General features: G+C 40.7%; 1 protein-coding gene across 4 annotated transcripts in view; it reads left to right on the top strand.

Annotated features, from left to right (window-relative positions):
* FGF13 (fibroblast growth factor 13) overlaps window positions 1-24714 on the top strand; it is a 588802-nt gene that overhangs the window by 345950 nt on the left and 218138 nt on the right. For 2 of the 4 annotated variants that reach the window (XM_005594712.5, XM_045383800.3), the window contains one exon: window positions 18726-18893. The exons of the other annotated variants lie outside the window; for them this stretch is intronic. In XM_005594712.5, the coding sequence (XP_005594769.1) occupies window positions 18726-18893 (168 nt within the window). The remainder of the gene's footprint in view (window positions 1-18725; window positions 18894-24714) is intronic. 4 annotated transcript variants of the gene reach the window in all.

Raw genomic sequence — 24714 nt, 5'->3', positions numbered from 1 at the left:
CCATCTTAACTATTCTGGTCCATCACCGTAGTTCGTTTCTTTAAACTTAACACTCAAAGTCTCAAAATGACATCACATTTGGAGCTAGTAAACTCTCTGCCAGTGAATGCCTAGAGGACATAGCATAGGTGGCTCAGTATCTCACAAGGCCTATGGCTGTGCTCTTTTCTGGAGGTCAGCATCCTCTTCTAAGCTCATGTGATTGTTGGCAGAATTCAGTTGTTTGTGGCAGTAGGACCAACATCCCCACTTATTGCTGACTGTCACACAGGGCCTATTCTGAGCTGCTCGAGACTTCCCAAAGTCCTTTGCCACGTGGCCCCCTCCTAGGCCTGCTCACATGGCAGCTTACTTTTTTAAGACCTGAAGGTAAATCTCTCTTTTAATGCTTTCACGTGATTAAGTCAGGCCTACCCAGATTAATGTGCCTTTTGATGAACTCAAAATCAACTGATCAGGGGCATGAATCACATCTTAAAAATCACTTTACCTTTACTATATTCTATTGGCTAAAAGCATATCAGAGGTTCTGCCTACATTTTAAGGTGAGAGGATTATACAAGGGTGTAACCCGTTGGGCATCATTCTAGGGTGTGTCCACCACAATGTGGAACTATCACCCAGTATTGGTGAGAGATGGAAAGAAGAGAACTGATTTTTACAATGAAAACCCAAAGCAGCTATGTCAACCTTGGTAAAAGAAATGGGCAAGTGATCCCTTTATGTGTTTCAGCTTCCCATAGTGTGTGTTTGCTTCAATCAGGTTCTCCAGAGAAATAGAACCAATAAAGTTGTGTGTGTGTGTGTGTGTGTGTGTGTGTGTGTGTGTGTGTGTGTACAAGCAGATAGGGAGATAATAATAAATCAGGCTTTCATGGCTATGCAGGTATGCAAGTCCCAAGATCTGCAGGGTTAGTCAGCAAACTAGAGATGCAAAAGAGCTGATTGTAATCCAAGTCCAAAGGCCTGAGAACCAGGAGAGCTGATGATGCAGTTCTAGTCCATTGGCTGACAGTGCTGAGACACAGGAATCGCCAAGGTTTCAGCTCAAGTTTAAAGGCAAGAGAAAAGCTGATGACTCAGTTCAAAGGTCACCAGGCAGGAAGAATTATTTCTTACTTAGTAGAGGATCAGTCCTCTTGTTCTATTCAGGCCTTCAACTGATTGGATGAGGCCCACCCACATTATGGAGAGCAATCTGCTTTAGTCAGTCTATCGATTAAAAAAAAAAAAAAAAAAAAACACTCATAGGTATACCTAGAATAATGTTTGACCAACTATCTGGGCACCACATGGCCCAGTCAAGTTAACACATAAAATTAGCCATCACATTGTCCTTCAGTAATCACATGTCCTTTCCCCTAACAAGTGGCACTAATTCAGTTATTATGACAAATGGTCTCATCCAGTTTCTGCTATTCCAATAAACCAGTCAAGCCTTCATCAGGTTGTTTCCTGCATCTGTCGCTGGACTACATTACAGGTGTGGTTACAAGGTTTTAAGCTGTGTGTCTCCAGTGAGCTGCTGGGAGAAGAGAAGCAAGTTGCACTTTCTCTTTTTTTTTTTTGAAACGGAGTCTCACTCTGTCACCCAGGCTGGAGTGCAGTGGTGCAATCTTGGCCCACTGCAACCTCCACCTCCCGGGTTCAAGTGATTCTCCTGCCTCAGCCTCCTGAGTAGCTGGGATTATAGGTGCGTGCCACCATGCCCACCTAATTTTTAGTAGAGACGAGATTTCACCGTGTTGATCAGGCTGGTCTCAAACTCCTGACCTCATGATCCCCCCGCCTCGATCTCCCAAAGTGCTGCAATTACAGGCATGAGCCACCTCGCCCAGTCACAAGCTGCACTTTCTCAGGAGTAGAGAGGCTAATAGGAAGCTAAGTACAGAGAGAGGCCCAAGGCTGCTTATAGTTTCCCAGCTAGGCATGCCTATTGCCTCCTCTGTCTATTTGCCTTTGCCACATTCTCCATTCATTAGGACTGACCTAGGTATAGGTATCAAAAAGAGAACCAAGTTACTCTTCTGATGACCGGAAATTTGGTAAGGAACTCCCAATGTTCCCTGCAGAGAAGAGGAACTTATAGAGAAATGGCCTGCTCAAAAAGGGTGACAACCCAAATTTGCATGTTAGTCAGTCCATGATCATTGCTGCCTCTTAGATTTGAGTGTTACCCAAGACATCTTGCTCTCTTTCCCAAAACATCTTTTCCAAGGTTGACATAACTTCACCTAACGATCTCTTTGCCATAAAGAGACTTGCATCAAGTGATGTCTCGAGTAGCTTAGAATGTCTTATATATAGTAAGCTTGTCTTTGAGAAGTTGTCAGTTAAACAGGGGTTACAAAAAGTCATTGGGAAAAAAAAAGAGAAAAAAGAATTGTCCTCTAGACAACTCTTAAAGGATTGTGATTATTCTGCATTTCATAAGAACTCCAAAAGTATCTCTTCTACCAGTCAGCAATTAAGCATCTAATTGGCTGGGAGATAATTTATGTGGAACTTTTGCCCTGTCTTTCTTGAGTTTAATCTTAAATTCGACTTAACTGTCCATTAAGGAGGAAGCAGAGAGCTGTCTTTAGTATGAGAATTGGGAAATGGTTTTACTCCGGCTGACATTCTTCAAGCTTTTGAAAACTGGCATGTTTCAATTTCTAGAAGACACCAATAAACACTCCCCAAATGACTAGTGTCTCAACATGAGTCTAATTAACGGGAAAATCACAGGCATGTCAAGAGAGACTCACTGATAGGGGCCATTGGAGAAGACAGGGAGGTAAGATTTGGGAAGCGTGTGCTGCCTCCCAGTGTGGACATTACTCCAATGCCATTCAAGAAGAATGAATTCACAGCTTTACTTCTCCTTTGCATCAGTTTTCCTGTTCCCATGTATGACCTACATTATCTTTCCCATGTCCTTATTGCTGCTTTGAAATCCAGATTTTGACAGAGCTTCCTGTGGGACTACAAGAACTTCAGTCAATAACTAGTGATTTCCATGGCAGCAGCAGATTTTTAAATGAGTGTGGGAGTCTGTACCTTCCATCTGTGAAGGACCAAACCGGCACTCCCTCACCTGTCTCTTTCCTTCTACCTGGTGTTTTTATCATTCCTCCTTCCAATTTTTTTCCTGCCTTGTAGTGCAGATCTCCTGGTACTGATCTGGACCATGAAACACAGGAAGCCAGAGCCAGGTTGGCCAACAAAGCTTCACATTTTGTAGAGGATTTAGGCTTCTCCAATACTATGAAGGCCATGAGTCTGAGCATTCACAAATATTGCTGAGAGTTGTGGCAGCGGAGCACAAAAAAAACCTCAAAACATTCTTTTTCTCCCTCTAAGTTGTAAACAAATTAAGAAGTAAAATGAGAACAGTGTATAAAAAGCAATTAGACAGACATAATCACTTGGCCACAGAAAACCCTGAGTGACAGTAGACTCTTGTCTCCATCTTCCACCCCTTGCTTGTCACAAAGACCCTCCCCCTACATACTTAAGGCATAAAGCAGCAGAGAAGAATGAATGCGTTCTCCAGTGAGCTGACTCCCAAGGAGAAAGTAAAAAGGAAGGAGCTGAACTATGAATGCTAGTCTATCTTTTAAAACCTCGCCAGTCAGTCTACCACTTCCAGAAAAGAGTGAATCATGGGCCAGAGGGAAGCCAGCGCTGTTAGGCTAGTGAGATTCGTATCAAAAACAATATCAAGAAGAGGGAAGAACCCGCTGCCCCATGTAAGCTCTGAAAAAAAAGAGGTCATCTGGTCAGCTCCAGTTGAGGAAATCTGGACTCACACAGATGATGTGTCTTATACAATAAGGAGTAGAGCCTAGGCTGATTGAGGCTGATCTAGAGGACAGAAACCAGAATGGTGTAGGGGTTCTAGAGATTCAATTTTTCAAGGATGTTGTTTTGCAAACTACCCATCATCATTCCCATCACTGCCATCAATACTCTCCCGCAGTGTTAATATTTGCCAAGTACCTATGTGATCACATTGATGTATTTAGTGCAATGAGACATTACAGGAGAGAGCTAAGTGTGGGTTATCTCTCCTCCTTGCCCAAAGAGTAGAATTAGCTAATTCACAGTTACTATTTTCCCTCTGTGAAATGTGTATCCCAGGGAATTATTATTATCAAAGTGTATCTATAGTAAATAGTGTCATTAGATGCTGCCTGCCATCAGCCATGACTTCCGTTCATCAGAGTTTTACATTCCTATTATGTATAACCAGGATCTAACCACTTCTTCCCGACTACACACCTGCCACTGGTCCTAACTATGGTCACCCGTTGCTTGGATAATAGCAGTAGTCTCCTAACCAGTCTCCCTGCTTCCATCTTTTCCCCCTGGAGTCTGTTGTCTACGTAGCAGCAAGAGTGAGCCTTTGAACACATCAGCCAGCTCACATCATTCTTCTGCCTGACACTATCCAGTGGCTGTCCGCCAGTCAGAATGAAAGCCAGAGCTGTTACAATGGCCTATATAAGCAGACTTCCTGTTATCCTTCTGGTCTCTTCTCCTACCGCTCTCCTCTTCAATCTCTCAGTTCCCGCAATACTGGTCTCCTTCATTTTCTACAAAAACAGCAATTCACACTCTTATCTCACGACCTTTACATTTTTGATACTTCTGCTGGAAACTTTTCTCCTGGATAGCTCTATGGCTCACTCTCTCCTGCACTTCCTCCAGGCCTCTGCGCCAATGTCTTCTTCTTAGTGAGGCCCTCTATATTATGTAGATTAGGCTAAATTGTAGTGCAGTAGCAGAAAGCTAATTGACACATTAGGAACTTAACTCATAAATGGTTATTTCCCACTTAGGTGGATCTAGCAGCAATTCAGAGCAGCTTCTTTCCAATCAGTGACTCAGATACCCTTGGAAGTCTCAGCTGAACAATTTGTTTACTGTCTCTTTACTACTCACCACCCTCAAATGTGTAAACTCTATGAAAGCAAGAATTTTTGTCTGTTCCCCCCCCTCATCTTCCATATACTGTATGCTTTGAATAGTGCCTGGCGTACAGTAGATTTCCAATAAATATTTGTTGGAAGAATGTTGAAAGGTAGTGTGATGAGAAGGAATGGAAAATAAAAACCCCAGAGGAAGCTTCTTTGTGTGTATGCTTTCTTCTCAGGTTAAATTCAGTGAAGCTGTGTCAATTCTGCATATAACATTTGGTTATTGTTATAACTACAGAAGGTATGTGGACTTTAAAACCTATTTAGGTTTTTAGTATCAAGGTTTGAACATTTCATTTGTTTTCTGTTGGTGCCATAACACATTACCACACACTTAGGGACTCAAAGAACACACATTGATTACCCTACATTTATATAGGTCAGAAGTCAGACACCCATCTCCCTAGGCCAAAATTAAGGTCTTGGCAGGGCTGTATTCCTTTTTGGAGACTCTAGGGAGGATCTGTGTTCTTGCTCTTTTTCATCCTTAGCATGATTCAATTCCTTGCAGAATGGAGATCTCTGCTTTCTTGCTGGCTGTCAACTGAGGGCCATCCCTGGCTTCTAGAGACTCTGTATACTCTTTGGCACATGACTTCCTTCCTACATTTCCAAAGCCAGCAATGGCAAGTTGAGTCTCCTCATACTTTTGATCCCTCCTGCCTCGTCTTTCCTTTCATCTCTCCGCTCCACTATTCTACCTTCCTTATTTGATTTTAAGAATTCATGTGACTACATTAGGCCTACCTGGATAATCCAGGCTAATATCCTCCATCTAAGGGTCAATTGAATGGCATCCTTAATTTCATCTGCAGTCTTAAGGTAACATAGTCCTAGGTTACAGGAATTTAGGACATGGGCATTTTTGAGGACTATTATTCAGCCTTTCAGAGATACATAGACAAATAGAAGGTATGGGATAGTTGGTAAGAAGATAGGTTTGCGAAGCATGGAGACCTTGGTTTGAATCAGCTCTGCATCTTGATAGCTAGGTTACTCGGGATAGGTTGTAACCTGTTTGACATTCAGTTTTCTCTGTGTTAAATGTGAACTTTTCTCTGTGTTAAAAGTTGCTATGAATATTAAAAATGATATGTAAAAAGTGTATGGTATATATCAAGAACTCTATTTTCCTACTTAAAAAAATAATGTGACAATTCCTCATGTTCCGAATCTAAGCATCAAATGCAGCTTAGAGCTCAATGCGGATGACGTTGTCTTTAATAAAATAAAGGAGGCCAAGTGCTCTTTTGCTAAAACCTCAGTTAACCAGCTAGGTTTATAGGGAATGAGAGGGGAGTTAAATATAAGTGTTTATAATTCATTTAAACCTAAATCGTTAAATGCTATTTTAAGGACATTTGATGGCTTGAGGCTTTCAAAGAAGTCATAATGTCTTTTTCTTAAATAGAAATGCTGCCAAGAGTAAGCAAACTAAAATACCATTTGCTTTGAAGTTCTTCTCAAACAAATTTGGAGTGGGTTCTAACCTGGCACAATATATTCTTCCATCTGTAATCCATGCAAGGACAGCCCCGCTGAAAAGAAACACCAGCTCTATTTACTGAATGGGGAATTGGAATCTGTGGCATGCAAGGATGCTAAGAAAAGCACCCATTTAATTGGAATATTTCTTTCTCTGTTAGAATTGTTTTCTGGATTTCGGCTATTGTAATTGAGAGTTATGTTCTAGTGTTTTCCATTAGCTAAAAATGTGCTTCTTTTAAGTATCTAAGGACAAATTCCTCCACAGCATATAGGTAGGGAAATGCATTTCCTGGAGGTGTTGACCATTTGAGCTTGCAAATTGATGAATATGATGTTGCGGCCAAATTGAATTAATTGCCTTTTGATGAGCTTGAGTGCAGCTTGTGACTAACTAGGGAGAGAAGGCTTTTACCAGTGCATTCTTTAAATGAAACAAGAGGATCCCAGGACTCATGTCTTGATCAATTGGAAGAGCTTCTCCTACATCCCTTCCTCTACTTCCTCCCTCCTTTTGCTACTACTCTCATCAGTGGCACAGCCACATCACATGGAAAGCCAGGTAGCACAAAACCAAAATGTCATACACATACTTCATCGTATTTCAGAAGTGGTTTCTATAGATTAGCCTATCTATTGCTATCTGCTTTATTGTTTTTGCCAAAGGGTCAGTCAAGATGGTTTGTTAATGTACTTGAGTGAATTTTCACCATTGTTCCTGGGCATGGAGAAAAGCACCAATAGGTGACAGAAGCATATATGATCACAAAACATTGGCAGGAAGGAAAAGAAGAGAACCCTACCTGCTTGAAAATAAAAGTATTTCCTGACGAATAAGGTTAAATGAGTTTGCTACTTAGATACCTTTAGGGGGTGGGTATGGAAAGATGGAGGTGCGCATGATGGCACTGATCACTCTTCAATCATATAATTTTTAAGCAACATTGCAGTGTAAGTTGTTTTTGCTGCTAGCACTAGAACCAAGGAATTCCTGGTGGTCAACTGAGTCCATGGGGTGGGGTCTTCATGAGGCAGGGAGCTCTGAACATATCCCTGGAGATTTCAGGCAACCATCGGGACCAAACTTCTCTCTTGACCCATGAAATTTGGATCAGAGATGAGGTTTCCAAACACCAAATAAAATTATGAAGGGGATAGTGATGACGCATAGTGCAGGGCTCTTCCAGCATGCCATGTGAAGAGGTGTGGGGTTGATGAGAGCATTTTCTAGGAATACAGGAGTATAATGCCTGAGAATGCACTCTACTGTATACTGGTGAGGAAACCTCGGTCCTCTGAGCTGTAATACTCCAAAAATTGTAAAGATTGAGAGGAGAAAATAGGCTTTCTCTAGCAATTTAGCCTATAATGTTGTCTGAGAAACGTGTTAAGATCAAGGGCTGAGAAGATTTCAGGCAAGATAGTTTATATGAGTAGCTATGACATCACTCTGTGAGCCTAACTGGAGTTTCTGTACTAATAGTTACTGAAGTAAAAGACATGTGTCCAGCCTTGCACACACATGCATGCAAACACACACACACACACACACACACACACACACACTGGGCACAGCTGGCTGGAACAACATGCATAGGGCAGTGAGTTTTCTGGAAACTTTGCCTGAAATGTTGGCAGTGACCTCCCTAAGTATGCATGGAGGAAGCGGCAAAATTTAGTGCAAAAACAGTGCCTGGAATCAATATGTAAATAATCTTTAAAGGCTGCCTCGATGATTCAGTTCCTGCGACACTGTGGCCAGAGGCGCTTTGCATTTAACACAAAATGAGTGAGACCAAATAACATTTTTCAAGGAAGCCAGACACATATTGAACATTTGCATGAAATTTCAGACAGCATTTTGAAAGAAATACTGTTAGTCAATTTGATAATCCATAAGTAGTACAGCCATCTTTTTCTCCCCTGAGTCATCTCTCCTACTTCGGTTAGAAAATAAAGTGAAGTTCGTGTGAGGCCTTCCCTGGACCAGCAGATATAAGTGGTTGAGAATTTTTTGTGTGTGGTGGGAGTGGAAGACACCTTCACGTTAACTTCCTTAGTAACGCACACCTGTAGTCACGGCTACTCCCTCCCTAAGTAGTAATAGCCTCAGTTACTACTTAGGGAGGATAGATAGATGATTGATAGACAAACAGACAGACAGACAGACAGACAGATAGATAGATAGATAGACAGACAGACAGACAGATTTAGAGACAGTGATACGGTTTGGCTGTGTTTCCACCCAAATCTCATCTTGAATTGTAGTTCCCTTAATTCCTACATATTGTGAGAGAGATCCGGTGGGAGACAATTGAATTATGGGGGCAGATTCCCCCATACTGTTCTCGTGGTAGTGAATAAGTCTCACAAGATCTGATGGTTTTATAAGGAAAAACCCCGTTGGCTTGGCTCTCATTCTCTCTCTACCCTGATGCCATGTAAGATGTGACTTGCACCTTCTTGCCTTCCACCACGATGTGAGGCCTCCCCAGCCATGTGGAACTGTGAGTCCGTTAAACCTCCTTTCCTGTCTCGGGTATGTCTTTATCAGCAGCATGAAAATGGACTAATACAGGGTCTTTCTTTGTCACCCAGGCTTGAGTGGGATGGCACAATCGTAGCTCACTGCAGTTTCAAACTCGTGGGCTCAAGCAATCCTCCCACCTCAGCCTCCTGAGTAGCCATGAGTACAGGTGTGTGTCACTATGTGTGGCTAGTATTTTTTACATTAATTTTTTTTTGGTAGAGATGTGGTCTCGCTATGTTGCCCAGGCTGGTCTGAAACTCCTGCATCAGCCTCTCAAAGCCCTTGGATTACAGGTGTGAGCCATTGCATCCAGCAGGAAGTACTTAATACACAGGGAATAGCTATCATGGGGTAGGCACTATGCTGGATGCTCCCACTCACATTATCTTTTTTAATTGTTAAAGTGACCTTGTTAGGAAATAAACGTCGAGATTCAGTTTGGTCATCTGTAAGAGACAGGAAATTGACTTGCACAAGGTCATGCTGTGGGTGGTGTTCGTTCCCCAACCTGTAGTTGTGTTTCCATGAGTATACATTTAACTTATGCCCAAATAATGTGTGGCCTCAGAAGAGAAGAGAATTGACCCATACTTAGTACTGATTATGTGACTGTGTGTCAGCTACTGTGCAATGCGCATTTCCAGCTTTAATGTGCATAGCAGTCACTTCAGAACCTCGTGAAAATCGATTGTGATTCTGCTGATCTGGACTTAGCGGTGCTGCAATTCTGCATTTCTCACAAGTTCCCAGGTGAAACCCACGATGCTGGGCCAGGATTTACACTTAACAATAGGTATCATTTCATCTTATGGTTGAGGAAACTCAGCCTCCAGGAGTATACAGGGCTTGCCCAAGGTCACACTGGTGGTTAGTGGTGGTGGTGCCGGGCGCGGAACTGTGATTTGAAAGCAGGATAGGTTGATTATAAGGCCCTTGCCAGTATAGCACAATCTGCCATATCGCCCAAGGTTTTTGAAACTTTCTTCTTAAGAGAGGAGAAAATCCATTTGGATTCCATGCTTGATGAAGGGGCCTAGCACTTTAAAGTCCTAGTTTCTTCTAAAGCTCTTTCTTCTAAGCTCAGAAAAACATGGTCTTTGCAGTTAATTGTGCATACGTTTATGTTTTTTTCTCTTGCTTCTTCAAATAGACACTTTGCTTTGCCACCCTCGCTTCACCTTGGGAACTCTAAACTACTAAGGCCTAAACCCCACTCATAGGCCAATTATACCAGAATCTCTGGAGGTGAGGCGCAAACACAGGCATGTTATTAAAGCTCCCCAGGTGATTCTGATGTGCAGCTAGGGTAAAGAACCACTGAATTACAAGATTCAAGGAAACAATTTCTGGAAAAATGTAGCCTCAGTCCCCTTTTTCATGGATGTCATAAAAAAAGTCTAGTGTATTTAACTAGATATTCACCAACAAGGTTTCCAATTAGTTCTTGGTTCCGTTTTATTTTGTGACTGTGAGCTTGGACTGCTCTGAGATTGCAGCCTATATAAAGTTTGAAATGGTTCTGTACGGACCCTAAGGATGGGGAGCTGGTCAGGAGGGATGAGAGTAGAGATACAACATCATAGACCAGCTCCAGGGCAAAAACATATGTTGTAGGTCCTGATTTTCTTGCTAACCTGAGATCTTGGGGGTGGGGGGCGTATTTTGAAAAATTGAATTTGATTTTATTCAATTCAAAACTGGCTAGTCAAGAGATGGTCATTTAAAAAAAATGAGAACACAGGGCAGGGTTGTATTAATGCTATAGAACTCTGAGCAAACCACCGTGGTGGGTGAGGCTGGAACAGGGCTTCTGTGTGGAGATGTGTGCTGCTGTACAATTTTACACAATGAACAGCACCACTGCACAAGAGTAGGTAGCAACCCTAGCCTGAGGTGTGGAAAGAAATGCAAATAATTGGATAATCATGGGCCAGAGCCTGCCCTCAGGGGAGACAGAGAGAGGGAGAGAGAGGAGAAGGAGAGAAATTTTCACTGGAGAGAGTAAAGAAAGGCTTTACTTAGAGCAGTAATTTTCAACCTTGGCTCTGTAGTCAAATAAATCATCTGAGGATGGTTGAAACCTACCAGTGCTCAGACCCCAGCCAGGCAATTTTGCTTTAATTGGTCTGGTGTGGCAACGTGGGTATTTCAGTTTTTAAAAGTCCTCCAGGTGATGCTAATGCTAAACCACAACTGAGAACCACTGGTTTAGATTGCGTTCGTACTGGGCAGAGGAGAATGCAGACAGGCAGAGAAACCTGGGAGAGATAAGTAGCTTTGGGAGAGTCGTTCTCCAATCTAAGTATGATCCTTGACCAGCTGCATCAGCACCACCTGGGAACTTGTTATAAATGCCAGTTCTCAAGTTCCATCCCAAAACACCTCAAGTAGAAACTCTTGGGTGGGGGTCCGCAATCAGTCTCAACAAGCCCTCTAGGTGACTGTGAGGCTGGCTTAAGTTTGACTTGGACGTGAACAACGTTTATGGAAAGGGAGTACAATGAGTTAAGCTATAAAACTTGAACATAACAAGCTGGTGTCATCTCTCCTGATGGTACCATTGAGATGTACAGCAATAACCAGTGTTCTAAGGTGGAATGTACTCCTCTCTAGCCTTCACATATCTTTCTGATCTGTTTGAAATTGTAGCACAGAAAAAACTATTACGTCATTCATACAGGGGCAGAGGACTTTTGGAAGAAGCCTCTGCTTTTCTGGTAGAAACTGCACTTTTCTTCTTAGTGGACCCATTTCTGTCTTCAGGAGGGTTATCTATCCTCCCCGACCACATGGGCCTTTGGCTGATGGAAAGGCTGGGCTTTCAGGAAGCTGCACACATAAAGTGAAAGAGGGTCCCCCAACCTCCCCTTCTTGTTTCTCATTCCCACCTGGGCCAGGACTTTTGGTTGGCTGGGCCCCACCTGCCATTCACAGCAGGCCCCTGAGGCTACTCACCGAATGCCAAGTGATGCCACTGAGTAGGGAACGTCTCTGTCCTATGCCGAGTGAGGACCCCACTGATGGGTAGCAGTGGTGCTTTGCGTTTTGCCAGTCTGAGGCGGTCTGTTACCTGGGAGGTCGATGTGCACACCCGTGCATTCCCCCTCTCTTCCTGGTCTGCATTGTATGGACCAAACTCTCCAGAATGGAATAGCCGAGTCCTTGCAGGATGCTGAGCATCTTTGAGGGTCACAAAAGTGTTTCCAGGATTGGTGCTAACTCTTCACAAAGAGGTTTGCAGGTCAAAGGGACTTTACCCATCAAGTCCAGTGATTCTCAAATAAGGCAATTTTGCCCTCAGTTGTCAGGGCGGGGATTGGGGGGGGAGGATTTGACAATGTCTGGAGGCATTTTTGGTTGTCACAACTTTGGGGAGCTGTGCTGCTGGCATCTAGTGAGTAGAGGCTAGGGATACAGCTCAACATCCTGCAGTGGACAAAACAGCCCTTCACAACAAAGAATTGTTAGGCCTCAAACATCAAAAGTTCCAGTACTGAGAAACCCTGACCTAGTCTAAATCCCTTATTTTTGAAATGAGGCAGCGGAGGCCCGCAGAGGTGAAATTCCATTCTAAAGGTTACACAGAAAGCATCAGGTCAGGGTGTGGCTCCTGGTTTTGCAACTCCCAGAGTGCATTGCTGAACAGTTTCATCTCTGGCAGGGACACTGTTTCCTCCATTGCAGATACCATTGACTTTGTGCCTACTGGGTGCCAGGCAATGGGCTAGACTCTTCATTTATTACCACTTCGTAACGCACACCTTCAATGTAGGATGGCTATCCCTCGGAGGGGCTCATTTTGTGCGTGCGAAACAACTGTATGGAAAGCGTTAGAGGCCATTAGGAAAGCAAAACTGATTACAAAAGAGACTGAGACATGGTTCTTGTCCTGGGAGCTTACATTCATGTTGTGGAGAAAAGATATACGTCAAAATAATGATCATCGATCTTGTTACTTGAGGTCCGTGATGATAAGCAAAAACCTGTCCCAAGGCACCACAAGATACATTTCTTAAAACGTATATGGAAATGAAGAGTTAGGAGAGGGAGCTGACCATATGTCTTGGCATCGTGGGAAGGCTACATAGGTCAAGGAGAATTGCTTGTGTGTATTATGAGTACGCACTATCCTAGGCCCCACATATCAATGGTCAATGAGACATAGAATGTCTCTGCCTCAGGGGGCTAATATTCTTGAAGGGAGAGCCAGACAAGAGACAAATACATACATATATAAGTAATTATAGATTGTGACAAATTGAAACTTCCTTAAGGTGGTTAAAAGGGCATCTCTGAGGAGGTGACATTTTAGTGGAACCCTGAAGGACATAAAGGGGCCATTTGAAGGACATAAAGGGGTACAAGGCCTTGAGGCAGGAGAAAGCCTGGCGTATTCTGGATCCTAATGGAAAGCTAACGTGAGCCAGAAGAGAGGCATATAATAAAATTCAGGAGGTGGGGGGGCCACCAGGGTAGGAAGTTTGCATTTCATTCTAACATGAAAAGAGCAAGTTAGCCTGAAGAAACATAGGATGAAGATCTAGTAATGCTTGGAGAATGAGGGAGGTCGCAAAGGAGAAAGTAACTGAAATTTCCAAACATTTAAAAGTTGTTTCTACCTTGGACAAATTGAAAGACCATTAGTACTGATCTGTTCCCTTCAGTGAATTATTTACTTAAATTACTCATGCACATTTGAACCTGCTAACTTCATAGTGTTCATCGTGGCAGGAAAGCTTAAATCTTATATAGAGATAAGTAGATGGTTAGCTGGGAGGAAAAATGGAGGTCTTGACCCTACACATCTTGTAGTTGAATGCACTTTTCAGCATGACAGGTGCTCACTAACATGAAAGAGTAATTGCTCTAATTACCCCATTTTTTCTCTCTTTCTGATGAGTTAAGGTCATCTGATAATCTGTATATTTTGCCATCTTTTCTGTTTCATAGATTTTTAAAGTATTTTATTGTTGGAGTCACTAATATGTGTCTAATAATTTTGATTGATAGTCCCGTTGCTGCCTACACTGCTGTGGCCTTGGAGATCTCAGATTTGCTTTGATTTAAAATCATGTATCATTAATTATGTTGCGTTATCTTTCAGAAGAGTTAAAGGCAAACAGCATCATCATCAAGTAATTGAGGGCTTGTTAACTGCTTCCAGCTTGAAGCCAGCAAAGGTTGCGAATTATAGTGGCCTGATGAGGGGGCAGATGCCTGTGTGGCATTGTCAAAATAGTTTCCTAGGCTGTCTCTGGTTGCTTTTCTGTCTTTGAGTAAAGGAAAAGGTTTTTTGGAGACAGGGGTAATCTTGGAAGCTAAAAAATACTGAAGAACCCAGTAACTGACTAATGTGTTGATGCTTTTACAAAGTTTTCTTATTTATTTTTTTAATTTTTTTGAGACGGCGTCTTACTTTGTCACCCAGGTTGGAGGGTAGTGGTGCCATCTTGGCTCACTGCAACCTCTGCCTCCTGTGTTCAAGAAATTCTCCTGTCTCAGCCTCCCAAGTAGCTGGGATTACAGTCGTGTGCCACCATGCCTGGCTAATTTTTGCACTTTTAGTAGAGATGGGGTTTTGCTATGTTGGCCAGGCTAGTCTTGCACTCCTGACCTCAGGTGATCTGCCCGCTTTGGCCTCCCAAATGCTGGGATTACAGGCGCGAGCCACCGAACCCGGCCAGAGTTGTCCTTACTTTAGACTTGTTGACAAACACACTGGAATGCTGGCTACAGCATAGGCTTTTTCAATAACTTACTACGTGACTTTTAAAAAGTTGCTTCCCCTCCTGAGATTTATTTTTCTTATGTTTCAAAACAAAGGAGTGGCATTAAATTATCTCTAAAGAAATTTTGTTTGAAATGACATAGAGGATTGCATCACAGTGTTTGTCATGTATTAAATGTTTTGGTAGCTCTTTTATGAGGCCAATGTTATGTCTATTGATACAACTTTTATACAGTAAATCAAGACCTTTTATAGAGTAAACCAAGACATTCCAACTGTGGGAAAGATAAATGATTCACTTATTTAGTTTAAAATATATTTAAAGGATACATTGCATTGGAATTTTTTTTTATTCTATCAGAAATTAAGGTTTCTATAGATTGGTTCTTTCTTTACCTCTAGTTTGAAATGGGAATACTGTATTTCTGTGAACATGAGTACGTTAGGTCAGGTCAGCAGGCTTAGACTCCATCAAACTCTCTCGTCTTACCATGACTGCTCCCTGACTGTGTCCTTGACCTTGACAATGGCAGAACAGCACTGCTGCTGCTGAGAAACCAAATCTACATGCAAGCTTGCTAACCTGATGGTTAGTCAGTGGAACAGCATTTGCAATGGGAAGTAGCTCTTTTATAAGTGGTGTTTATAACTATCATCCCACCACTAAAGTCACTTATTCTTATCACCTCTGTGTCTGAGTATGCCACCGGCCAATGTCTGTATCTGTGTGTCTGTGGATGTGTGGATTTGCACGTGTGCACTTGTGTCCTCCTACTCTGTACTACTCCTGTGAGACTTGGGAGTCCTGAATAGGAGGGCTGTGTTTTCAAGGCTGGGGGCACTGCCTATATGGGCAAAAGTTTCCCCCAGAGGCCTATTCTTTGGCAGCTGTTCTCATGGGGCTCAGCAGCCTTTCAAAAACCATGGGGCTTCCAGATCCAGAGATAAACCATGAGCCACTTTTACCACCTTATGTATCTTGAAGAGTCAAGTTGAATTTCTGAAATCGGAGGAAGCTTTGTATAAATCTAATGTCTACCTAATCACTGGAATTTTTTTGTCCATCTCCAAGACTGGATAAATCTATTTTTGGGTAGGGCAGCAGGAGTCACTGAATGGAAGGTGGACAAATGGTTCAAATGACCAGTGGCAAGAGTGGTTGTCTGAGGATAGAGGTCGTGTGTAAGAAGGGAATGTACCAGATTGGGTAAAATGGAAGAAAATATTGGACTAAACCAGGGAAAAAAGAAACTCATTCCTTTTTCCTATATTAATGGGCTGGATTCTTTGCAAGCCTCCCTTTCCCTTCCTAGAGCTGGTACCCCATGGACGCATTGCATCTTCATCACTTTCTTAGGGAATTAGAACAAAGCTACCCACCTGTTTTACTGCTGGAGTCTTGTGGGAAGTCATCTTTCATTCTTTCTGCTGTCAACCGCACATACAGCCACTCTCCTACTTGAGGGAGCCCTGGGAATATGTGCATTTGATATAATAGTTTTAATTTCCCATCCAAAATATCTCCAATTAAAGAGATTTTATAAGCCAGAGTAATGTGTTGCCTATACAATGCCACTTCTGGTTTTTAAAAAATCAGTGTTTCTAGCTCTTTTGCCAACATAACATCAAGCTACTGTTGGTTGACTACTCTTTTTTTTCTGTTTTGCTTGAATTGACTGACATTTGAGGTATTGAGTAGAGACAGCCTGAGACCCAAAGCTGACCCATTAACTCCCAGATGTTCACGATTTCCAAGGAAATGTTCTGTGCCTGTGGTTATTGTTCAGATGACTCCTTAAACACTCTCATCTTGGCACCTTTTGCACTTGTTAAATTCAATTTGAAGAAAGAACAGAAGACAGGGAGAATTTTGTGGAAAGCAATTATCCTGCACTTTTATGGCCCTCATGTTTTTCCCATCGTGATGAATTTGGGGGTTAACACTTGTATCAGTCAGCATGTAGCTTTCACTAGAATTTTGTTGTGTGTTACAGATAACCAGTTGTATCTAATTAAACAATAATGATGCCAGTACAAGGCATTTTCTGGGAATTAATGACCAGCTGGGAAAAGCTGATGGCTGGAGAGTCAGCCAAAGGCTATTAGCTTCAGTCCACTATTAATCTCCAGAAATGCCCATTTGTGACATCATTGTTGGTATTGAACAATGAAAATGGAGGACAATTTACTGTTATTTGTCACATACTTCTGAATAACAAATTCCTTATGCATTGTCAAAAAGTCATTTTTTTTCTCTTTTATCTTCCAATTGTCCTTCAGTCTTACATGTTTTCTATACAGCAGTGGATGAAAATGGAATTTCTCAGATTCCATATAATCGTGGGTGCTTCTTTTTTTAAAGAGTTCCAATTTGGGGAGTTTTATTTAAATATTTTGGATGGTAAAACTAGAATTTGTCTTCAGCTGTGATGCTGGAATTTGATGAGTGTCTATATTATCATAACTATCTGCTCATGGCAGGAAATGGTTACAAATGTTTTGAATAGCAGCTGTTACTAGTAAAGATGTGCATTCAACGAGATTCTAAGAAGTTATAGTCACATTCCTAGTAGATGAAGGGAACTCTCTGCAGAAAAAGCTATCATGGTGTGTCTATATAATATTTTTGATTGCTGCTGCTGAATGCTAGAGGAAAATAGAGAACTGACTAAAATATTCATCACCATCTTGCATAATTTAATGACTTATAAAGGGAGACAACAATTCCTCATAGAGTCAACCTATGAAGAACTTGTTCTAAACTCATAATACTAATTTAAAAGTTATGTTGGTTTTTATACCATTTTTTCCTTAACATGAAAGGAAGTTCTTAAAACCCCTTAAGATCCCAGCCAATGAGCTAGGAACGTTTTACCCGACACAGAAGCTTCATATCCCATCTAAATTCAGCCACTATTTGTTTATTTATTTATTTATTTATTTACAAACACCACGGCATTATTCACCCCACAAAAAATTTGCTAGTAGTATCAGTCCTCCTAAATGCATGTTAAGTGTATGCATTTCAGGTAGTAGAATGAGTCAGCTCATCATTAATCAAAGCTTTGGAGGCACTGACTGACTTCTGGTGAAATGGAATGGCCTCATTGGGAAGGGTGTGAAAGAGAAAAATTCATGCTGGGGTCAGTTCCCTGTTTCTGAAAATGCAGATCAAATTTGTACCTATTTTCATGGAAGGTTTTCGGAATAGAGAATGTAGCAGTGAACCCTATAAAGACAGATATCTTGCTTTTGCAGGGAATAAAAATAATAGTGATTCAAAAACACTAGTGATACACTTAGGAAGCATATAAAGAGCCTAGAAAGAAAATGTGGACTGAGAGGATCCTGGTGTATACTTCAAGGCCAAAATTATTAAAATAGGTCTGGCTCTTTTACAATCCAACAAGGTAGTCCTTTGACCAGGTGTTGCTTCGTGGGCTCTCAGCTGGAATCTCTTGTCTTCATTAAGGGGTTTTGAACATCTGAAGAATGTTTGCAACAGCTTCAGTTCTCTTTGGAAATCAAAGAGTAAAGAGCAGTGACTTTGATTCTTCTGTCTGTCTCCGTGTATACTGCTTGGAAGTTAGGACCTCACCAGGAGCAGACCAAGAAAAGAAACAGAAGCAAATTTACTGATAATGGGTGGACATTAGCCAGTTTAACCTATAAATATTTATATCGTATCTCAATCTGAAACCTCTAAGTTCTACATGGTGTTGATTTAGATACGACATGAGTATCCATATTAAAATACGTTTTTGCACTTTGGGTATGATTTAACACTGTTTTCATTGTACTAGCAACAGAGGTATAGATAGTCGAGTAGCTGTTTGCAAGGCTTTAGTATTTTAGACTAAGCCCATTAAAGTGAAATCACTAAGCTATGAGATGTTTTTCTTTGAAACTTTTCTTAGGGCTATTGTTTTAGTCTTCCCTGGGAGTAGATTTGATTTAAGATATTCGTTGCTTTTCTGAGGCTCTAACTTGAGTTCATTTTGTTATGTGGTGACCACAGTTCTGGATGACGCCCCCCCTGGCACACAGGAATACATTATGTTACGACAAGATTCCATCCAATCTGCGGAATTAAAGAAAAAAGAGTCCCCCTTTCGTGCTAAGTGTCACGAAATCTTCTGCTGCCCGCTGAAGCAAGTACACCACAAAGAGAACACAGAGCCGGAAGGTTTGTGCACGACAGACGCGTGTTTTGCTTGTTTTCTTTCATTCTTCTCTCTTTCTCTTTCTTTTGGATTGTGCATTGCCCTCTGGTGTGCTGTGTGTTGTTCAGATCCTGCCATAGCTAGGAGGCCCCCTGGCTGGCTGGTGAAAGTGTTATACAGTCTCAGATGGGACGCTGTATAATATGGTCATCTCTGGCACAGCGCACAGCGTTACACTGCTTTTCACAGCTGAAACATTTTCAGTTGCTGTCATTTTACTGCCCCGTTTGGGCTGGCAAAGTTGCTTGCTTCTGTTGCCAACATCTGGCCAAGTCTGTTCCCATCACCTTGCATTCCTGAAGCAGCAGTCAGCTGAGGAATGAAACTTCTAAAATGAAATAATGAGAGGATTGTTTCAAAAATTGTCAACTCTCCTTCACTCCATACAGCTTCTGCATTGCACTCGACGAATGCTCATGATCTACTTAGTTTGCTGAAGCAGGTCCAGATTACCTATATAATGCACGCCCCGTTGCACTTTGCCATGGTAAAATGCATGCCTAAAGGAAACTATGAGTAGTTTGTTTTTTCTTTTCAGCCCAAGTACAGGTTTGGACAACTCTACTTGCTGTTACTTAAACTGAGGTTAATAAGGTACTCACTGCAACCCGTATCACAAATATACCTTCAAAGTATTTCGTCTGGCCAGAAATGGTATTTATTCATTGTTTCCAACATTTTTGCATCTATCAAAGAGGAGTATTTTTCACATTACAAATAAAATGTGGTAAATGTATTGCCATCTGTTTACATTCCAGCTTCCAAAATAACATCTGAGAATTATAATGTAAATGCTAATACTTACTGTTAAACAGCCCATTTTCCCCTCACATTAAGTATCATTGAGGCAGTTTACCAATGAATGACATTTGGAAGTGACAATTCACCTGTTCTTTGGCAGTTGGTGTATACTTTTGTGGTTTTTGTATAATTTCTAAAAGCGACCTTGTTTCTATTTCAAGTTACCCTTTTGCATCATTAGAGGAATCTTTTTTTTTTTTTTTTTTTTTGAGACGGAGTCTCACTGTGTCGCCCGGGCTGGAGTACAGTGGCCGGATCTCAGCTCACTGCAAGCTCCGCCTCCCGGGTTTACGTCATTCTCCTGCCTCAGCCTCCCGAGTAGCTGGGACTATAGGCGCCCGCCACCTCGCCCGGCTAGTTTTTTGTATTTTTTTAGTAGAGACGGGGTTTCACTGTGTTAGCCAGGATGGTCTCGATCTCCTGGCCTCTTGATCCGCCCGTCTCGGCCTCCCAAAGTGCTGGGATTACAGGCTTGAGCCACCGCGCCCGGCCTAGAGGAATCTTAAGATAATTGTCTTTCTGATCTGGGAAAGACTGGCATGTGGGTTAAAATTTGGTGAGTAAATAAATTTCTCCAAATGCACTCTAGTCCACACTTTTGGAAGCAAAACTTCACAACTCAAAGTTTCCCCTCTTCTTCTTTCCAAACAGAGTTTTAGACAATCATTGGGAGACAATGAGAAGCCTACATGTATCTGTGTTTAATTCAACAATAGAATAGAGCACTCATATTTATATTCTACCCATACTTTTGGTATCTAAACTATTCACGTTGAGTGTGACCACCGATTTTCACACATATTCATCTGGAGGTATAAATGGTGAACCTTTACAGTGAGTAAAAGCAATCATTTGGTTGTTTAGTGGACAAGATACTAACTTTATTTTGTACTTTATTTAAATAAAAAATTTTAACTAGTGACAATTACTTTACTATATATACTACATTCCAATATTCTCTGCTTTTTTTCTCTAAAAATTATACACACACACACAGACACACACACACACACACACACACACACACACACACACACACACACACACACACACACAGTTTTTGTACTTGCAAATCAGCCCAAAAATCAAAATTTGGTTTCGTTAAGAAAAATAACCCAGTTAAGAGGCAGCTGGTTAAATTCAGTCAAGCAATCAGTTACATAATTAAAATGTTTTTAACAATATTTCAGATTTTTTAAAACAGTTTAAACCCCATTCCTTTTATTATTACATACCATTTTGACAGGATCTGTCATTTTCCAGTACCATCTGGAGTGTATTGTCAATACTGTTATGAATATTTTCAGATATAGAGAATTCTTAAGAGAATAGGTAGCAGTTCAACTCTCTTCTACAAAGTTTGGGTAGTTTTTGATCTGTCATTTAATCCACATATTGAGCTGTTGCCATTGTGTTTAATGGGGCTGCCATCCTTTCACTTGTGTACTGTGATGATGGGCGTTGTCTTCTTTCAGATTGGAGATTTTCCTTAGTCTTGCCCTCCTTTCAGGTCTTTCTGCCGCGAAATCAAAGCTAATATTTCTGTCTTTATTCTTATGAATGATTTGTAACTAGTGTTAAAGTCAGAGGTTTTCTGGGATGACGTTTAAATACTATTTGCAATCTTATTGTACGCCGGCAAGCAAGATCCCAGAATCTAATTGTGAACTCGGACCTTAAAATGAAAACACTTGATCTCTACACAAATTAACAGGATTCAGAAGACTTTAGATGGGGGCGAAAGAAAACATGCTGTGGAGCTGACCTTGGATAAATAAGGAAACATTGCCAAGAAATTAACATGCTTACTTCATGTAGGATATCGAAGCTCATCATTTCCAGGAGGTGAAGTAACTGTGGGTTTGGAAGGGTTCACTGGTCATTCTGGTAACCGGGAAGATTTTTTGCAGGACTGTTTTTTAATTGCCATAAGTTATAGTGTTCAGTTCCCTCTTAAAGTTGTTGTAAAATTTTATTATAGTTCGTAGAAATAAAAGACCTCTTTTTTTTACAAATGGATAGTGTTTTGCATTAAAACTGTGTCTACACATTGAAACATTTCATTGTTATGTGAAACATTTTGAAGAGATATTCCCTGTCATGGTCTCCGTGCCAAAACATGAGACCTTAACTGACCTTGGCTGTGGATGCCCACCAATTCTACAGCAGGTGAAGGCAATGGACAGGGTGGTTAAGCCATACATTGTTTGGTCTATGCAATGCCAACATACTAGTATAACCTCTTCTAATGAGGTTATTTTTTTATGCAATGTTAAAACCCCCAAAAGAAAAATTAAAAAAAAATTTAAGCCTTTTGGGGAAATAAATGTTTGAATTGCATATGCTTTAGAAACGATTAATTAAATTAAACAGGTTTATGATACAGTTGGAATTACTAAATTGATAAAAATTATCCAACTCTTTTTTAATTAGTATAGATAAAGTCTTACTGTTCCTTTTGTTTGGCAGTGGTTTATAAGGGCTGGGCTATTTTCATAGTTTATGACCTCTTACGATTTGCTACAGATAATTTAACATTGTTTATAGTCACCCATCTTTTTAAAGATATTTTTGTATTATGTCCAGGGCCCTCAGAATCCATATAAAATGATACATAAAGGGACTGAAATAGCTCACTGGCTTTTCAGGATACACGAAGGCCAAATTACACTTTGGCAAAACCAGGTTTCTATTTATGAATATCCAATTCCGAAACAATTTTTTAAATCTGTTCCAAACATTTGTGATTTTCAGTGACACGATTATTTCTATAAAAACCACTTATGATATAATATTATGTGAGTGCTGGAATTTGGCTGAAGAAGTGCACACAAGTATCTGAGAGTGTAATTTGGCCCAGTACCAGCAATGTTCTTTGTTAAAAGAAAGCCACATGGAGAGTGGAGATCATTACCAAAATCTTTTTCTTACCGTTCCAGGAGCCTTTTGGCAAAAGAAAGTATAAGCCTCATAGCTTTATTTTTTTGTTCACTTTATCTTTCTATGCCATGTGTGCCAAAATGAAATCACTAGTTTAGAGTAACTCCTGGAAGCCAATCTAATATTAGCAGAGTTGTCATTTCCTAAATGCCACTCCTTGTGCTTTTACTGATGTTCGAAGATTGTTAAAGAGAATCACACCAAGATAAACATGCTTGCAAGTAGATAGTGCTGGAAATCTACAGGGAAAAGTAAATCATGGATTCCCAGCATTTGCTTTTAGGGTTGAAAATTCTGATTACATAGTAAATGTGAAGAAATTAATGCAACATAGGAAAGTAGTACAGAGCTTGGTGATTTGTCACCATCTTTTTATCAGGCATTTGGGCTCTTTGCTATAGTCCTGTTTTCATGTGATTTCCCACACACGCACGCACACACACACACACACACACACTCTGTCTCTCCCTTAGGGCATTCGTAAGCTTTTTATTCAGAGAGCCATCCAATCATTGTGGGTTTGGTTGGAGAAGAGAATCTGTACTGGAGACTGATGATAAAGTATGGCAGCTTCCACCAAGCAAGAGAAAGCAAAATTTCATGCTAAATGGTAAGGGGGTATATTTGTAACTACCATGTCTATTACTCTGATAATGCATTGGGTTATTGCAGAAAGAGTATACGTCACCATGAATATCAGTCTTGCCTTAATGATGGGAGAGGAGGAAGTCAGAGGAATGCTAAGGAACATGCTGAGGGAAATGTTTTTCATCTTCATGTTTTTTCAACACCGTTGTTTCCCGTTGTACCCCGTTGTACCTTTCTCATCTTAATACTAATTTTCCTTTCGAGAAAAATATGTCAGCATCAATTTTAATTAATAATTAAATAAAACTAAACTGTGGTTATTAAATCGTTTTGTCACTAAGCTAGAGTTGGGTAATAACCTCTGATGCTTGTCAGCTGAAAATATCTTGACTTTCAGGAAAGACATAACTAGGTTCCATGTCTGTCTCCTTTAGAATAATTGAGGGGACATTCGTTTTCTATTAGAAAAGCATGGGGCCTTAGTTTGCATTTCTTTAATGATCAGTGATAATGAGCTTTTTTTTTCTAATGTGTTTGTTGCCTGCATGAATGTCTTCTTTTGAGAAGTGTCTGTTCATGTCCTTTGCCCACTTTTTAATGGGGTTGTTTTTTTTTTCCCTTGTAAATTTGTTTAAGTTCCTTGTAGGCTCTGGATATTAGACCTTTGCCAGATGGACAGATTGCAAACATTTTCTCCCATTGTATAAGTTCCCTGTTCACTCTGATGATAGTTCCTTTTGCTGTGCAGAAGCTCTTTAGTTTAATTAAATCCCATTTGTCAATTTTTGCTTTTGTTGCAATTGCTTTTGATGTTTTCGTTATGAAATATTTGCCCATGCCTATGTCCTGAATGGCATTGCCTAGATTTTCTTCTAGGGTTTTTGTAGTTTTGGGTTTTATATTTAAGTATTTAATCCATCTTGAATTAAGTTTTGTATAAGGTACAAGGAAGAGGTCCAGTTCTAATTTTCTGCATATGACTAGCGAGTTTACCCAGCACCATTTATTAAGTAGGGAATCCTTTCCCCACTCCTTGTTTTTGTCAGGTTTGTCAAAGATCAGATGGTTGTAGGTGTGTGGTCTTATTTCTGATTTCTCTATTCTGTTCCATTGTTGTAAGTGTCTGCTTTTGTACCAGTACCATGCTGTTTTGGTTACTATACCCTTATAGTATAGTTTCAAGTCAGGTAGCATGATGCCTCCAACTTTATCCTTTTTGCTTAGGATTGTCTTGGCTATGCGGGCTCTATTTGGTTTCATATGAACTGTAATATTGTTTTTTTCTAATTCTGTGAATAATGTCAATGGTAGTTTAATGGGAACAGCATTGAATCTATAAATTACTTTGGGCAGTATGGCCATTTTAAACATATTTACTTTTTCTATCCATGAGCATGGAATGTTTTTCCATTGGTTTGTGTCCTCTGCTTTATTTTGAGCAGTGGTTTTTAGTTC

This window comes from Macaca fascicularis, chromosome X, assembly GCF_037993035.2.
Source record: "Macaca fascicularis isolate 582-1 chromosome X, T2T-MFA8v1.1".
NCBI lineage: Eukaryota > Metazoa > Chordata > Mammalia > Primates > Cercopithecidae > Macaca > Macaca fascicularis.
Note: the sequence above shows the minus strand (reverse complement) of the source record. Positions and strands in the feature narration are given on the sequence as shown.